General features: G+C 56.1%; 1 protein-coding gene and 1 non-coding gene across 5 annotated transcripts in view; both read right to left on the reverse strand.

Annotated features, from left to right (window-relative positions):
• The window catches only part of UBAP2L (ubiquitin associated protein 2 like), a 43,226-nt gene that overhangs the window by 1,398 nt on the left and 27,435 nt on the right, over nucleotides 1–14,393 (reverse strand). For 3 of the 4 annotated variants that reach the window (XM_065419862.1, XM_065419861.1, XM_065419859.1), the window contains exons 17-28: nucleotides 13,156–13,210; nucleotides 12,421–12,595; nucleotides 11,837–11,909; nucleotides 10,184–10,379; nucleotides 9,889–9,977; nucleotides 8,706–8,759; nucleotides 7,947–8,028; nucleotides 5,392–5,609; nucleotides 5,190–5,295; nucleotides 1,394–1,461; nucleotides 692–889; nucleotides 203–253 (exon numbers count right to left, since the gene is read on the reverse strand). In XM_065419862.1, coding sequence (XP_065275934.1) covers nucleotides 203–253; nucleotides 692–889; nucleotides 1,394–1,461; nucleotides 5,190–5,295; nucleotides 5,392–5,609; nucleotides 7,947–8,028; nucleotides 8,706–8,759; nucleotides 9,889–9,977; nucleotides 10,184–10,379; nucleotides 11,837–11,909; nucleotides 12,421–12,595; nucleotides 13,156–13,210 — 1,365 coding nt within the window. The remainder of the gene's footprint in view (nucleotides 1–202; nucleotides 254–691; nucleotides 890–1,393; nucleotides 1,462–5,189; nucleotides 5,296–5,391; nucleotides 5,610–7,946; nucleotides 8,029–8,705; nucleotides 8,760–9,888; nucleotides 9,978–10,183; nucleotides 10,380–11,836; nucleotides 11,910–12,420; nucleotides 12,596–13,155; nucleotides 13,211–14,393) is intronic. The other variant, XM_065419860.1, reaches the window with a different exon arrangement.
• LOC135892860 (small nucleolar RNA SNORA58) lies at nucleotides 8,121–8,258 on the reverse strand. The gene has a single exon (XR_010562314.1). It is a non-coding gene; the product is annotated as a small nucleolar RNA SNORA58 (small nucleolar RNA).

A 14,393-nucleotide genomic window follows, 5' to 3' on the forward strand; every position in this document is an offset into this window, starting at 1 on the left:
TGGGGGGTGGGGGTGGGCGGGGGTGAGCATGGGCATGTGTGTGTGCCGCGGGTGTGAGTGTGTGTGCACTTACTGACTGAGGGCCTCCCTCCTCGCCTGGCAGGGTGGTACGGGAGCGTATGAAGGGCTAGTCGGGGGCTGAGGGGCCTAGGGGCGCGGGTGGGGAGGGGGCAAGGCATTATCATTCAGAGAGGTTCATTACCTGGTCCTCCTGCTGGCGTTGGCAGCACAGTATCATCTGCAAATATGGAAGCTGTTGCAGTACCAGGATATGTAAAATAAAGGGACAAACTATGACAATAGAAATCCACGGTTAGACCTGACAGCTACGGCGGGATCGTGGGGGTGGCAATTAACCCCTCCACTGCTGGCCTGCGGAGCCGCCATTCCAAGGAACGGGGAGGTCAGGACGTACCAGGTATGTTCCCGGGGGGAGGGGCAATGGCTGAACGTACCTGGTACGGCCCAGCAGCAATGGGGTGGCGCTGAGTACCCCCCAGCTGAGTGCACCCCGGGCCTTCCTCACCTCTTCCTCTCACAGGCCGTGTATGTGCGGGCGTGAACGAGCGTGTGCATGTCACCGCGTGTCTGCATGTGTCCGCTGTGGGGCATGAGAAGGGAAGGGGGGGGGCCAGGGGAGCGAGAGAGAGCCCTAGGAAATAACCCGGCAGGGGGCTAGGGGGCTGCTTACCTGGCCGTCCTGCTGCAGATGGTGGTGGAGGATCTGAGAGTGGGGCTGCTGATGTGGGGTGAGGATGTGCATGAACGGCGCCGGTGGGTATGCTGCGGCTGTCGCGGGGTTGAGGGGGCCGCCGCTGCCTAGTGCTGAAGGCAAGTTGAACGAGGCTGCCGGGGTTCCAGTGTGAAATCCCTGCTTCTCGAAGGACTGCTGCCGAGGAGACACCACGGGGGTGAGGGGCGCCGGGGAGATCCACGCTGGCAAATGCCCGTGTCTCCCCAGCACCAGTGGCCGCGGCGTGGGCAGGTGCAGGGTGAGGCTCCTTCACCCTGCCTGCTTCAGAGGGGAGACGTTTCCCAGCCCCCGGCCGCTCTCTCAAATCCCGCCCGGCCGGATCTCCTCCGCGAGGAGAGACAATCGCCCCACAGAGCCCCCTGTGTTAGGGGGCATGTCTACACTGCAGCTGGGCGCGTGCTTCTCAGTCCAGCATGGACGTCGCAACGATGGCAGAGGCTTTGGCCGTGTCCACAGCGGTTTGAAGTGCACTAGCTCGAGCCAAGCTAGTGAGAGCGTCTAACTGGCCCGAGAGGCACGCTCCCAGCTGCAGTGCAGACACCCAGACAGGCCAGCAGTCCCCACAAAGCCTGGCGCGTGTCCCCCCGGAGCGCCCCCCCCAGCTATCATCTGCCCAGAGACCATGGACGAGACACCAACCTGGGTCTTGGAGTAGACGGAGCCCGAGATGTCTGGCACTCCCGTGTTACTGGATGTCACGGATACACCTGTGGAGGGAGGAATCCAAAAGGCAGCGTCAGGCAGGGCAGGGGGTGGGCACCCTGGGGTTACCAGGGGAACCAGTGCCACTCCTGGGCAGGAAGGAGCCACAGCACCGAATGCAGCCGCTGGAGAGTCACCCCCCTCCAGGTGGGGTTTGGAGAGAGCCCCCGCCCGGCAGGAGGAAGCCCCTTCTCAGGAGTGGAGAATCTGTCACATTCCCGGCTTGAATGCCCTGGCCTCAGACACCCCACCCCGCTCCCACCCCCCACCTCAACCCGATTATACCAGGAGAAGAAATCCTCTGCTTTGTGCGAGGTGCCAGACAGCACCCGGCAGGGGCAGGGCTCCTACGAAGGGCACGACAGCTCTGTCCTTCTAGACAACGGTCCCCAGAGGGGTTTTGACCTTGGCCATCCGCAGCCACCCATTTCTAACAGCTGCCATTTCCTCATCTCTCCTGTTCCATTGGTGTGTGCTCCCGAGACCGCTGAATGCGCCGCAGGGGCATGCCCGCAGAGCTTACGCACGGTCGCCGGGCAGCCTCAGCACTACTAAGGGGTGTGCTGAGGAGATGGCCCAACACCAGCATTCAGTCCACATCCCAGCCCTCCTGCGTGGAGCCGTTTGGCACCTTGCTAATGATGGCACCGAGCCCCACATTCAGGGGAGCGTGGCTCTGCAGAATTAGCAAAGCTGTTCAGACAAGAGGAAGAACTCCTGCTGCAAGGATGCTGACTGGAGTGGACTTCGATCTGGTTCTGGGAAGATCCGTCAAGGAGGAGACAATCAGGAAAGGGTGACAGGCAGCTCTTGGCTCCCAGAACAGAACAATTCGCTGCCAAAGCAGTTTCTTTGGGTCTCCGATGAGAAATGTGGTCTAGATAAAATTATTATAAGGTGGGTGCAGAACTGGTTGGAAGAGTGAACTCAAAGGAGTTATCAGCAGTTTGCTGTCAGATTGGGAGGGTGTATCTAGTGGGGTCCTGCAGGGGACAGGCCTGGGACTGATACTAGTCAATATTTTCATTAATGACTTGGATAACGCAGTGGAGAGCGTGTTTATCAAGCGTGCAGATGACACCAAGCTGGGAGGGGCTGCGAGCACGATGGAGGAGACGACTGGAATGCAGAACGACCATGACAAATTGGAGAGTTGGTCTGAAATCAACAAGGTGAAATTAAATAAAGACAGTGCAAAGTCCTTCACTTAGGAAGGAAAAAATTCAGTGCACAGCTAAAAGTGGGGAATAACTGGCTAGGTGGTAGTACTGCTGAAAAGAACCTGGGGGCTCGAGTGGATGCAGGTGGAAAAAAGGCTGCTCATACACCCAGAGTGAGAACAGGAGTGTCGCACGTAAGACACGGGAGGTCATTGTCCCAGCTCTACTCAGCACGTTCTGGGGGCTGGTTCAGGAAAGATGTGGAAGAATTGGAGAGTGTCCAGAGGAGAGCAACAAAAATGATGGAAGGTTTAGAAAACCGGACCTAGGAGGAAAGGTTAAACTGGGCAGGTTCAGTCTTGAGAGACGACGACAGAGTGGAGTGATTAAGAACCGGATAGTCTTTGAATACATGAAGGGAGGTTACAAGGAGGACAATGATCAATTGCTCTCCACGGCCACGGGAGGTAGGATAAGAAGTAACGGCTCAATCTGCAGCAAGGGAGATGTAGGTGAGATCAGGAAAAACTTCCTAGCTTTCAGGGGAGTTAAGCTCCGTCATAAGCGTCCGAGGGAGGAGGTTTAAGAACAGGTTGGTCGAACAGCAGTCAGGGCTGGTCCAAGTTTACTTGGGTCTGCTTCAGCTCAGGGGCAGGACTTGATTACCTCTTGAAGTCCCTTCTAGCCTAACATTTCCAGGATATCCTGGATGCCACAATGAAGGGGATGGAACATTTCCCCATCTCCTGAACTAGCCAGGGCTTTGTAACCACGGAGGTGGGGCTGAGAGCAAGAGGGCTGTGGCCATAGCATTCTGGAGACAGCAGGGGCAAAGCACATTCCCACCCCTACTAGGCACAGAAAGGGCAGGGTAGCCCCTTAGTACACCACACTCATTAGGAGCGGGGCGAGTCTAACGCACACCCGGGCCCAGTGCTAGCTAAAGCCCTTGATTTGTAGGCAACGTTCGTGGGGACTGAGCCGAGACACACACACACACACAAACTTCACCAGATGGGCGGAGATTTCACTTCAGCTCGCAACTTCCCAGCAAACTACATGCCAGGTCCAGACTTCGGCACACAGAGCAACAGGTGCCATCGCTCAGGGACTTGGGGGAAGAGAGATGACAGTGGCCTAGGGGCAGAAATGGATCTAGGTTCCAGGCTGCTGAGAAGTCCCCTGGCCTTAAGCGCTGACCTTGGCAGTAAGAAGAGTGGCCTGTGCATTTCCCACCTCCAGTGCACCAAGGCCAGACTGGAAAGGCCAGGGCAGGGGCAGCGGACTCACCGGGCCAGCGCAGCAGCAAGAATTACTCTGATGTACAGGTCATGGTGGGGGACACAGACCAGCTGGGCCTTCTCACCCTGATGCTGGGCACAAACACTAGAGACACCTGCCATTTGTCAAAGCCCAGCGGAGACAGCACATACTGTCTGGTGTCAGACAAAGCCCAGCCTGTCAACACGGGGGCAGAAATCTTAGAGAAATTCCAGACGCCTGGGAGAATGCAAATATTGTGCCAACATTAAAACAAGAAAAGACAAGCAGGATGACCTGGGTAACTACAGGCCAGGCACCCTGACATCAATCACAGACAAAATAATGGAAAAGCTGATACGGGATTCAACTGATAAAAAGAATTCAAGGACAGGAATATAATTAATGCCAGTCAACCTGGTTTTACAGAAAATAGGGCTTGTCAAACAAGCCTTACTTCCTTGAGATTCCAAGTTCGGGTGATAAAGGTAAACGCACAGATGTAATACACTTTTGGAAGGTGTCTGACTTAGTGCCCCACGACTTTCTCATGGAAAAACTGGCACTATACAATACCCGTGGGGTACACGTTACATGGATTAAGAACCGGCTGACATCTCAAACAGTAGTTGTCAATGGGTGTTTCTGTGGGATTGGTACTAAGTCGGACCCTGTTCATCATTTTCACCAGTGATCTGGAAACAAATATAAAGTCACTGATGATGAAACAGAGACTGGCAGAGTGATACACAATGAGGAGGCCAGGGCAGTCAGACAGTGCAATCCGGATTGTTTGGTAAGCTGGGCCATTTGAATAAAATAGGTCTGAATAGAAAATTGTACATCTAGGAACACGTAATTCCCTACAGAGTGGGGGGCTGTCTCTCGGAGGTAGTGACGTCGCCCCTCAACCCAGGACTCCACAGCACTGCTTCCAATTAGCCAGCAGGTGCCCACTCCATGAGGTGTAAACGCCCCTGGATAAGCGGCCACTCCAGCTCCAGGGCTCTTGAAGTCAGTCCCAGGACGTTTGGCACAGTCCGACACAAGGATGATTTCTGATGGATCTCCCGGCCTGGGATTGAAAGTGGTGTTTGTCCAGACTGCAGCAGCACTTTGTTTCCAACAGTAGCCTGGAGAGACCCAATGCCGAAAGGCATCATCTGTGACGGCCCAGCAGCCCAGAGCAGGCAGGCTCAGTGGACTAGTCTGTTCCAGCCCAGGACAATTGCCCGGTTCCTCTCCTGTGACCCCCTGAAAACCCTCCACATGTTACAGGCGTACCGACTGACTGGCCACCGAATGTCTCTTACCAGTGCTGTATCCATGAGAGCCATAGCCGCTGGGCTGCTGGAAAGGGGTTGCTGATGCGTTGACGCTGACATTCACACCATGCTGCTTGGAAGAGGTAGGAGCGACCTAGAGAAAGGAAGGGGCCAGGACGGTGAGCACGGGGCCAGCCAGGCTCCTACGCCCTGCCCCTCCCCCCGAGGCGTGGGAAGGGGGAGCACTCACAGGGAACACGGCGGGCCCATACTGGAAGGTACTGGGGAGCCCTGGTACCCCTGTGTAGTATGGCAGACTGGTGTAACTGTAGCCAGGAGGCAGAGCTGGGTTCAGGAACGTCTGCTGCGTGGTATGGTGCGTCTGCGTCTGGCTCTGCTGAGGCTGCGCCAGAGTTGTTGCTGGAGCAGGGGAGGAGGCGTCGCCTCGGCCGAACTTCGTGAGGTCACCTGGAGCGGGGAGGGATACAGGTGGGAACGAGGCCACCGGGCTGAGTGACAGACACGTGAGCGACTGCTTTGCACTGTCACCTTTCACAAGGATCTCAAAGAACTTTGCCAACAACCGGCCTCAACCCCCCGTGGGGGACAGGTGAGCCTTAGCCCTGCTGCGCGAGGCTCAGGGAGGGGAGCTGGCTTGCCCAGGCTCACAGAGAGACAGCTGCAGAGCCAGGAACACAACGCAGGCCCCTGCCCCAACCTCCAGATGATCCTTCGAGGATTCCAAGCCATTAAATCAGAGGGGCCTGGTACACGGAAAGAACTCATTTCGGACCCCTCTGCACACAGCAGCCACGCAGGACGCAAGGCTGGACGGTTACTAAACCAACTGCTTTCCCCAAAGCCCCTGTCCTCTGTGCCCCTCACAACCCACCGGCAAGCAGACCCCAAAGGGAGAGGGGTTCCTGTAACCAGCTCCCCAGGGGCTAAACTACACGACGTAGTGTCCTGCCAAAGTGCTTCAAGCCCTTATAGCAGCCTATGGCCTTCACACTCCAAGCCCCGCACAGGGCGAGCGAGACCCACCCACACTGGGGTTTGTCGGAGAGACTCCTACAGGCCCCACTCGCAGCCTGAGCGCCAGGATCTCGCAAGTAGAGTCCCGGAGTTTATGGCAATTCCAAACGAAGCTTGGAACAGGCCCAGGACAAAGCAGCAGCTCACTAGCGATCCCAAGCTGCAAGGGTAGGTGTACGCCAGGGGGCCTGCGGGCTCATGGGCTGTTTAACGGCAGTGTAGGCGTTTGGACTGCAGCCCGGGCTCTAGGCCCTTGCAAGGTGGGAGGGTCTCAGACCTCAGGCTGCAGCCCAAGCATCTCACCGCTGTTCAACGGCCCCTTAGCCTGAGTCAGCTGGCCCAGGCCAGCTGCGGGTGTCTAAAGTGCAGTGTAGACAGACCCTAAGAGCCCTGCCCCGTCAGCCAGTAGCTGCCCGGTGCTCGGATCTCGCTGAACGTGGGAGTCAGCTACTGACTAGCTGAAGATGTGAATAGTTTCTTTTTACAGTGCTGCTCACACCTCCGTCCTCTCCACGCCATGGCAGAGAACCAGAACCTTGCAGGGGCCCAATGACCTGCAGAGAATACTCGCAAATATCACTTCCTCTGCTCCTGCCAGCAGCTGGCCCTGCAGACTGCGCACAGGCCGAGGGGTCTGGGAAGCCTCGATTTGCATTTCTTTAAGAGCACCTGCTTGCTCTTCCCTGCAAACACTCTCCCCATTCAGAGTGCACACAGTAAGGCAGTGACTTCTGCAGAGAGCCAGCTCCAGGACAACCACAAACGCCAATTATGGCTCCAGTGCTAACTTGGCAAATTAGGCATGCGACAGCCCATCAGCCTGGGGCTGGGATTCTGAGCTCAGCGGGCTGAAGCAGGAGGAGAAGCGATGCCCAGGAAAGCAAAGACAGGCGGCTAAAGGAGCGAATTGCAGGCCCCAGTGCTGGAGTTGGGACGGAAAGCCCCTTTTAGGCCAGGTGGCCCCTCCTAATTCCAGCTCTGGACTGGCCCCTAGGGCGCATTTGCTAGTGTGTTGCCCAGTCAAGATTTTAAATGCCCCACCTGACTCTTCCCTTGGGACACTCTTCCCCGGCCAAAAAGAGCTGATTTTCTAGCTATTCAGTCTGAATTCCATGCGGTTACCTCTCAGCGTTCCTGTCCCTCCTATGTTTCTACCCCCTCCAAGTATCTGCCAACTGTACCTTCCCCTGCTTAGACACTGCTTTGCCAAGCCAGACAGGCAGCTCTTCATCGGCCTGCTCAATGGATCTCTCTAGATATTTTACTGCAATGAGGTGTCCAGTCATGGTCACACCAGAAACGGGATTGTCAGAGGAACCAAAAGAGAATAAAGCCACTAAGCTGGATAACCACCGCAAGCCGCAGGTAGTGCCTGCTCCGCTAGCCAGCCCCACACTCCCGAGGATAGAACCACGCAGTGCTAGTCCCAGTGGGGCAGTGCACAGGAAGCTACAACGAACAGCAGGAGTTCGAGTCGGCTCAGAAACAAATGGCTGATGTCAAAGCCCTTCCCTAGCACGGCAGGTTAAGTGCAGGGTGAGCAAAGCACAGGAAATGCCACACACTCATTGGGAGAGACACACCAGGCTGAGCTGGAGAGGCTCCACGTGGAGCATCCAGAATCGAAGCGCTCCCCTGCTTGGCTGCTTCCAGGTGCAGTGTTAACACCTCACGCACATGGAGATTTTGCTTTCAGAAGAAAACACCGCCCCAGTGCTCACACTATAGCCCAGCCACCCCAAAGACGAGGGATGAGGGCCTCTCTCCTACCAGAATACGGATTGCTGCTCAGGGTGCCATCTCTTCCAGTCAGCGGGGTGGTGGGGGTAGGGAATGGGATGCTGTAATAATCCTGAAAGAGACACGGAGAAAGCGCAATGAGCTACATACTGTTACAAAGGTGGGCCTCTTGGAGAAACAGGATTTCCAGGCTGCAACAGCCCAGCGTGTTGGAGTCATGCAATTCAGATCAGTCACATGGTAGGCTGATCGCATCTGGTAGCAACTCCGGATTTGCTCTTGCATTTACCATCCCCCCTGTCTGGCCATTAGAAGAGCTAGAAAAGGTCTACTGGTATGCATGCTCTTTAAAGGACCAGGACTGTACCTGCAGCATCACAGCCACGGGAACAAGAATAACTTCCCTTCTGCAGAACACGTGCCATATCCCCGGGGCAAGCAGTCCCTCTATCTCTGGAGAAAGTCAGTCTAGCCAGCACCATCCGCCGCTCACAGTGAGCAGAGCTCGGCTTGCTTGGACTCGGCTTCATAAACCTACTCTCCCAATAATTAATGCTACTGATTCCCAAGTGCCCGAGAACACGTGGAGGAGCTGAACTGATCAAATTGATTAGACTGACCTCTACAGAAAGCACCACAGCTGTATACATACAGAATCCCATTTTGCTAGTCTCTCACCAATACTTTACAACCTGGCATGCCTGTCTGGATTCACTGGTTAGGTCCAGAGACGCAGGCCAGCTGCTAGGATTAGAGAAGTGCCTTCCAGATCTTATTTTACGTACTCACCAATGGGAATCTCGTCTGAAGCATCTGCAAGTCGTCATAACCATACACTTGTGGCTAAGAAAGGAGCAGGAGATTGCGTTAGGTACACAAATCGTGCAGCTCATTACCAAGCAGCCATGGCAGACCATGTCCATATAATTATCTGACCACGGATGAAGACCAGCCCCCCCATGACAACAAGAGACAGAGTGACTGGAAAGAGAGAAACTGCTACGGGACCTGGCCAAAGATCTCTAGTTCGCTGCTGTGCGATGTGGTGCCACGTGGGATTCTAGGGCTCATCAAATATCAGTGGGACAATCCCTGCTTGTAAGTAGTTTGCAGAAGTTGTATACGCACATGTGTCACTTCTCTAGTTTCTCTCTCACACACACACACACACACACACACACACACACACACACACACACACACACACAGAGCTAAGCTTGTGGGCTCCTGACCGAGAGGGGCACCTCACAACCACCAGACAGAACGGTGGCTGGTATGGAAAAGCTGAGCACCTCGGCTAAGCTCTTTGGTTCAGTCTGTCACCCTGGTCCCCAGCTCCTGGGACCATCCCCCAGTACAGGCACTGCAATCAGTGCTCCAGGGCTCCTGCTTCTCTACCGCAAGGAGAAAGCTCTGTGGTGAGTCCTAGTGCCCCACTGCTGCCCACTTCCCATTCCAGCTGTTTGCACGTTAACCCCCCAAGGAGCTGGCACTGCTCCAAACCTCTGCTCCCAGGGACCTTGGATCAATAGGTGCTGCTGGCTGACCAGGCTGGGAACCAGGGCTCCTCACTCTGCATTGCATGGGGGTGGGGGGGGGTCTGTACATGCCCTACTTGCTGGAGGTTAGCGACGCTGACAGAGTGAACACCCCTGCAGTCATCTCCACCAAGTGACACTTACCCCTGCAGACAAACATTGCTTGCTCCCTCCCGCAGGGCCCTTTCACAGTCCAGGGGCCTCCCACCTAGCTGAGCCCCATTGATTAGCTTTTGTAAGAGTTTTATGTTGCAAGTTCAACCAGGTGGTGTCTGCTTGACTGCATCTGGTACCAACTCTGATTCCTCTGGCATGCACTGTCCCTCCTTGCTAGCTACAGAGAGAGCTAGGAAGGATCTACTGGCATGCCGCACCTCTGCAGCCGGCTCCCCGGAGCCGCACCTCTGCAGCCGGCTCCCCGGAGCCCCACTCACCGGATAGGCATGTAAGAGCCCTGGAGCCATGATGTACGGATTAGGCAACAATGGTGGAACTCCAGGAGGGAGGTTGGGAGGGGCTTTTCCTGAAGGAGGAAAACACAGTGACACAGTGAAACAAGCACTGATCAGATCAGCTTCTCGCCCTCCCCCACCACAGGCAGCCCCCCCACCCCCCAGTACCAGATCAGCTTCTTGCCCCGCCCCCCGTACCAGATCAGCTTCTTGCCCCCCCCCAGCAGCCCTCCCCTCCCCCAGTACCAGATCAGCTTCTCGCCCCCCCCGCCAGCACCTGATGTTGTGGCCACAGAGCTGCGCGTGGAGGCCGTCACGGTGGAGTTGCTGCCGAGGCTCAGGCCCAGGCTGCTGACGCTGTTCAGACTGGAGGAGACGCTGACCACAGGTGGGGCAGCCGAGACTGTGCTGGAGGAGGTGGAAAAAGTGCTAGCAGAAGAATGGAGGCTTGCTTCACTCTCCACACTAGTGTGCTAAAGGGGGGGTGGGGAGAGAAAGAGTTAGAGGCCCAGGCAGTCTCCACGTAGCCAAGCGGGGGTGAACCACCCCCCCGCAGGAGCAGTATGCAGGGGGGAGGGTGCAAACAGCTGTCTGGACCTGGAAACCCCTAACTGCAGCAGCGAGATGGCTTTGCTGGTGCACTGGGCATGCGGCTCTCCCAATGCGCAGGCCTGGTTTTAGTTACACGGCTCCGGCTAGCGAACAGTACCACGTGGCTGCGGGCAGAACGAAATGCAGCCAGGGAAACCCAGCGCAGCAGCTCCCAAAGTCACAAGGTGGAGGAGTTTACCTACACTAGGAAAACAAAACCCGCCCGAAACCTCCCCTCAGCCACCAGGGCAAATCTTACGGTCCCAGGTTTTAAGGGCTCCCCTACCCCTCCAGCACCCCCAAACGGGCAGCTGGGGAACAATGACAAGGGGAAGAGGGGGGAGAAAATCCACTGAAGCAAGACGCTGTTGACTCTTCACACCCCGTCACCGTCCCTCTGGCAGGTTCCCTGTTCAGACTCAGGTGAGATCCTCGAACGGCCGCAGACACAATCTGGGGAACTGGCTGCCCAACAGCCAGCATGAAAAACCACCCCCGAGACTCAAGGCTCTTCAAGCTACTGATACAGGGTGAAAAGGCCCTTCGGTCTGGAAGGGGCAGTACTGAAAGGACCCACAATTAAAAAGGGAGCAAAACCCCTAAGCGAGCCCGGAGCCTGCCCCAGCACACAGGGAACAATATAGCACTGCAAGAGAGACCAGGAGAAAGGGACCGCTCATCCCACGTGTTACCGGGGTAAGAGCAATGTCCCAGGAACACGCAGCCCCCTGATGCTTCCAATGAAACCAGACCCTCCCCTGCTCCCATAAGCAAACAGTCCGGAGCCTGCGCCGGGGATTTAAACATGCCGAGGGCAGCTCCAGAGCAATCCCAGGAGAGCGGTGTCTGGGCCCAGGATTTCAGCACTGCCAGCAGTCGGTATGTCGGAGCGCTGCAGTTCAATCAGCCACAGTCTAGTCTGACTGCATCTGGTTGCAACTCCGGGTTTCTGTGGCATACGCTCCTCCCTTAATGGCTACAGCAAGCTAGTAAGGAGCTATTGGTATGCGACAAACAGGCACGGCCTCCTCTTGCCTGGAGCCACGGACAGGCATGCAATATATTGAAACAAATGCCCCCCCCCCATAACCTTTAGATCGCCACCCAGCCCCCTCCATGGCCAACCTGGCTGAGCCCCGCCCCATCTCAGACTGACTGGCTGCCCCCGTTACTTGGCTGTGGGCAGTTCTGCCACCAGATCTATGTTCTACACATCGCCTGCTGCTGCACCGGGGCCTGGCTTTCCCAGGGGACGGTGCACCCACATTTCCAGTGAGCGGGGCCGGAGTCACGGGCGCTCAGTGCCTCAGCCGATCTGCACTGCAGCATCTGGACTCACCAGCAGAGTTGACGCTGACGTGCGCCCAGAGGACGTGGACGAGGAGAGGCTGTTCTGCTGGGTGGGTAACGTGCTGCAGGAGGAGAAAAAAAGCTGTCAAGCCAACCGCAGAGTTAGACAGCAGGGCTCCACTCCCCCTCCAGTGCTACCACACAGCGCCATTATCTTCCTCCACAGGAAACGTCAGGTGCCAGGACCGGACTGCGTTTGGGATGGACAATAGACGTGGAGAGAGCAACAAGACTGGAAGCCAGGTGCAGTCCAGCCCCTGGCAGCAAAGCTGAGCTTGCTTCCCAGGCAAACAGCACGGGACATTTCAGGGGAAGGTCCCCTGACAGCACTTTCCTTGGTGGAGCCAGTGCTTCCCTGACGCCTTGGCCAGGTAGGGGAAGGGGCACCTTTTCTTGCCAAGAATGACTGAAGCTCCATCACATGGTGTCGGAGTGAGGGGATCCTGGAGGCCCCTCTGGAGAGAGGAGGGGTGCCGCATCCCCACATGGGCAGCAAGTGGTCCCCTCCACTCACCATTTCTGTACAGGGCCTAGCATTCTGCTTCTCCAGCGATTGGCATGCCCCAAGCTCACCTGCTGAGTTGGGCGGTGGTCGTACTGGGGAGCTCCTCAGCGTGGTTCAGGCTACTCAGAGCTGATGAGTGCTGACTGGCTGTTGTCAGCAGGGATGATGCTGATACTGCATCGTTCAGAGGTGCGATATTGGGGGCAGAGGGGGAATCTGATTTCACCACAGGGCCTGGAGCACCTATGAATGAAAGCTGTGGTTAGGGGCCTTCTGAGCACTGGAAGAACACCAGCACTTTCCACCTGTAAACATTCCCCCTCCCAACAGCCCGTGGAGGAAGGGGATGCAGCATGAACTGGCGGCGAGAGCACAGAACTAGGAGATGGGAGACCTGGGGCTTACTTCTGGCTCTGCTGCATGACCATGGTCAAGCCACTGCACCTCTGTGCCTCAGTTTCCCTCAACTGTAAAACGGAAGCAGTGATCCTTCTCCAGCTTCACACAGAGCTGAGATCTAGGAATGAAAAGCCCTTGCTAAGGGCCAAGGATCATCATCGGGAATAGACTGTCCCACTTCACAGGCACACAAGTTAAGTGACCTGCCCAAAGTCACAGAGGCAAGTGGTAAAAGACAGAACATTTTAGGGTAAGCCAATCAAACAAGCAGCACAGAGCGGGCCAGCAAGGTGAGGATTTTCTGCCAGCCTGGATCAAGCCTGCTGCTCACAACCCCCAAAGGAGCACAAGGGCACGTGTGGTGTGAGCAAACCCAACCCCCCGCATGTCATGCTGGCACTCACCTTCGACGGCCTGCGTGGTTTGTAACTGTGTGGGCTGCACAGAGCTGAAACCATTCTGGAAAAGAAAGGGGAGAGTTCGGTAAAGGCTGCGGCTTGTCCTCACTGACCCCTCTGCATTTGTTTCACTCCCCTCCAGGCTCACACAATAGCTCCCGGAGCAGACTTGTGACCGTACGAATTGTCAGACTGGATCAGACACAAGGCTAACCTCGTTCAGGCTCCCCTCGGACCATGGGCAGTACCAGATGCTTCAGAGGAAGGTGCAAGAAACCTCCTAATCCCTAGTAGAGACCGGCTCAAGCGCTGATCAAGAGGTCTGCATCGCCTCCAACACAGATGTTTCCATTAACTATTCCCACTCTGGATAGTTTTGTGATCCATAGGAATGTACAAGCCCTTCTGGAATCATGCTACAGTCTCAACCTCAGCACTACCCTTCTGCGGTGAGTACCACAGGTGCGTGTGCAAAGCAGAACTGGCTGTCAGTTTTCATTTGGCCACCAGTGAATTTCACTGCAGGCGAACAAATCTCAGCGCTGGGACGCTTGATACCAGTGCATTTGGCAGGCACATGACATGTGACCAACTGGTGAGGGGTTCTCAGTACATTTATCAGATTCCACAAGACAAGAGGCGACACTAAAGGATCCTCGAGGCAATTCTCCCACCCCACCCAGAGAGGTCACCAGGCCACCCCGAGCAGCCTGCAGGGAAGACCAGAAAGGGACAGACTCTCCAAGCAGCAGCACCAGCCCTCTCAGCAACTGACCCAGGTGTGGCGTGGCAGGCTCCAGGACGCTGTGTGCAGCCCTAGGCCAGAGAGAGGGGAGACACTAGGGATCACGGGAAGGAAAGAGAAAATCCCACACATTCCCCATCCCAAGAAATAACTAGATCATCCACTGTTGGCACTGCAAACGCACCCTCCACACCAGCACCCAGGGGGCCGCACTGCAGCTACAAGGCCCGGATTACACCTATGCCTACTTGGGGCTAAATGAACAATAAAGCTCCAATTTACAACAAATATTGACAGCCCCTGCCACTAGCTGGTGGGGCAGATTTTGCAAGGAAGTTACAGTGGAATCACGGGTTTCCTCCCTCACCTCTCCATTTAAAGTGACCCACTCCCACCTCTCCTCCTTCAGTCCTGAGCAAGGCCAGTTTGCAGACAACCATCACATCCTGTGGTGATGACAGCCGCTCCACCTCTGCACAGCAGCTACCCCCTAGCTCAG

The sequence above is a fragment of the Emys orbicularis genome, chromosome 20 (assembly GCF_028017835.1).
Source record: "Emys orbicularis isolate rEmyOrb1 chromosome 20, rEmyOrb1.hap1, whole genome shotgun sequence".
Classification (NCBI taxonomy): domain Eukaryota; kingdom Metazoa; phylum Chordata; order Testudines; family Emydidae; genus Emys; species Emys orbicularis.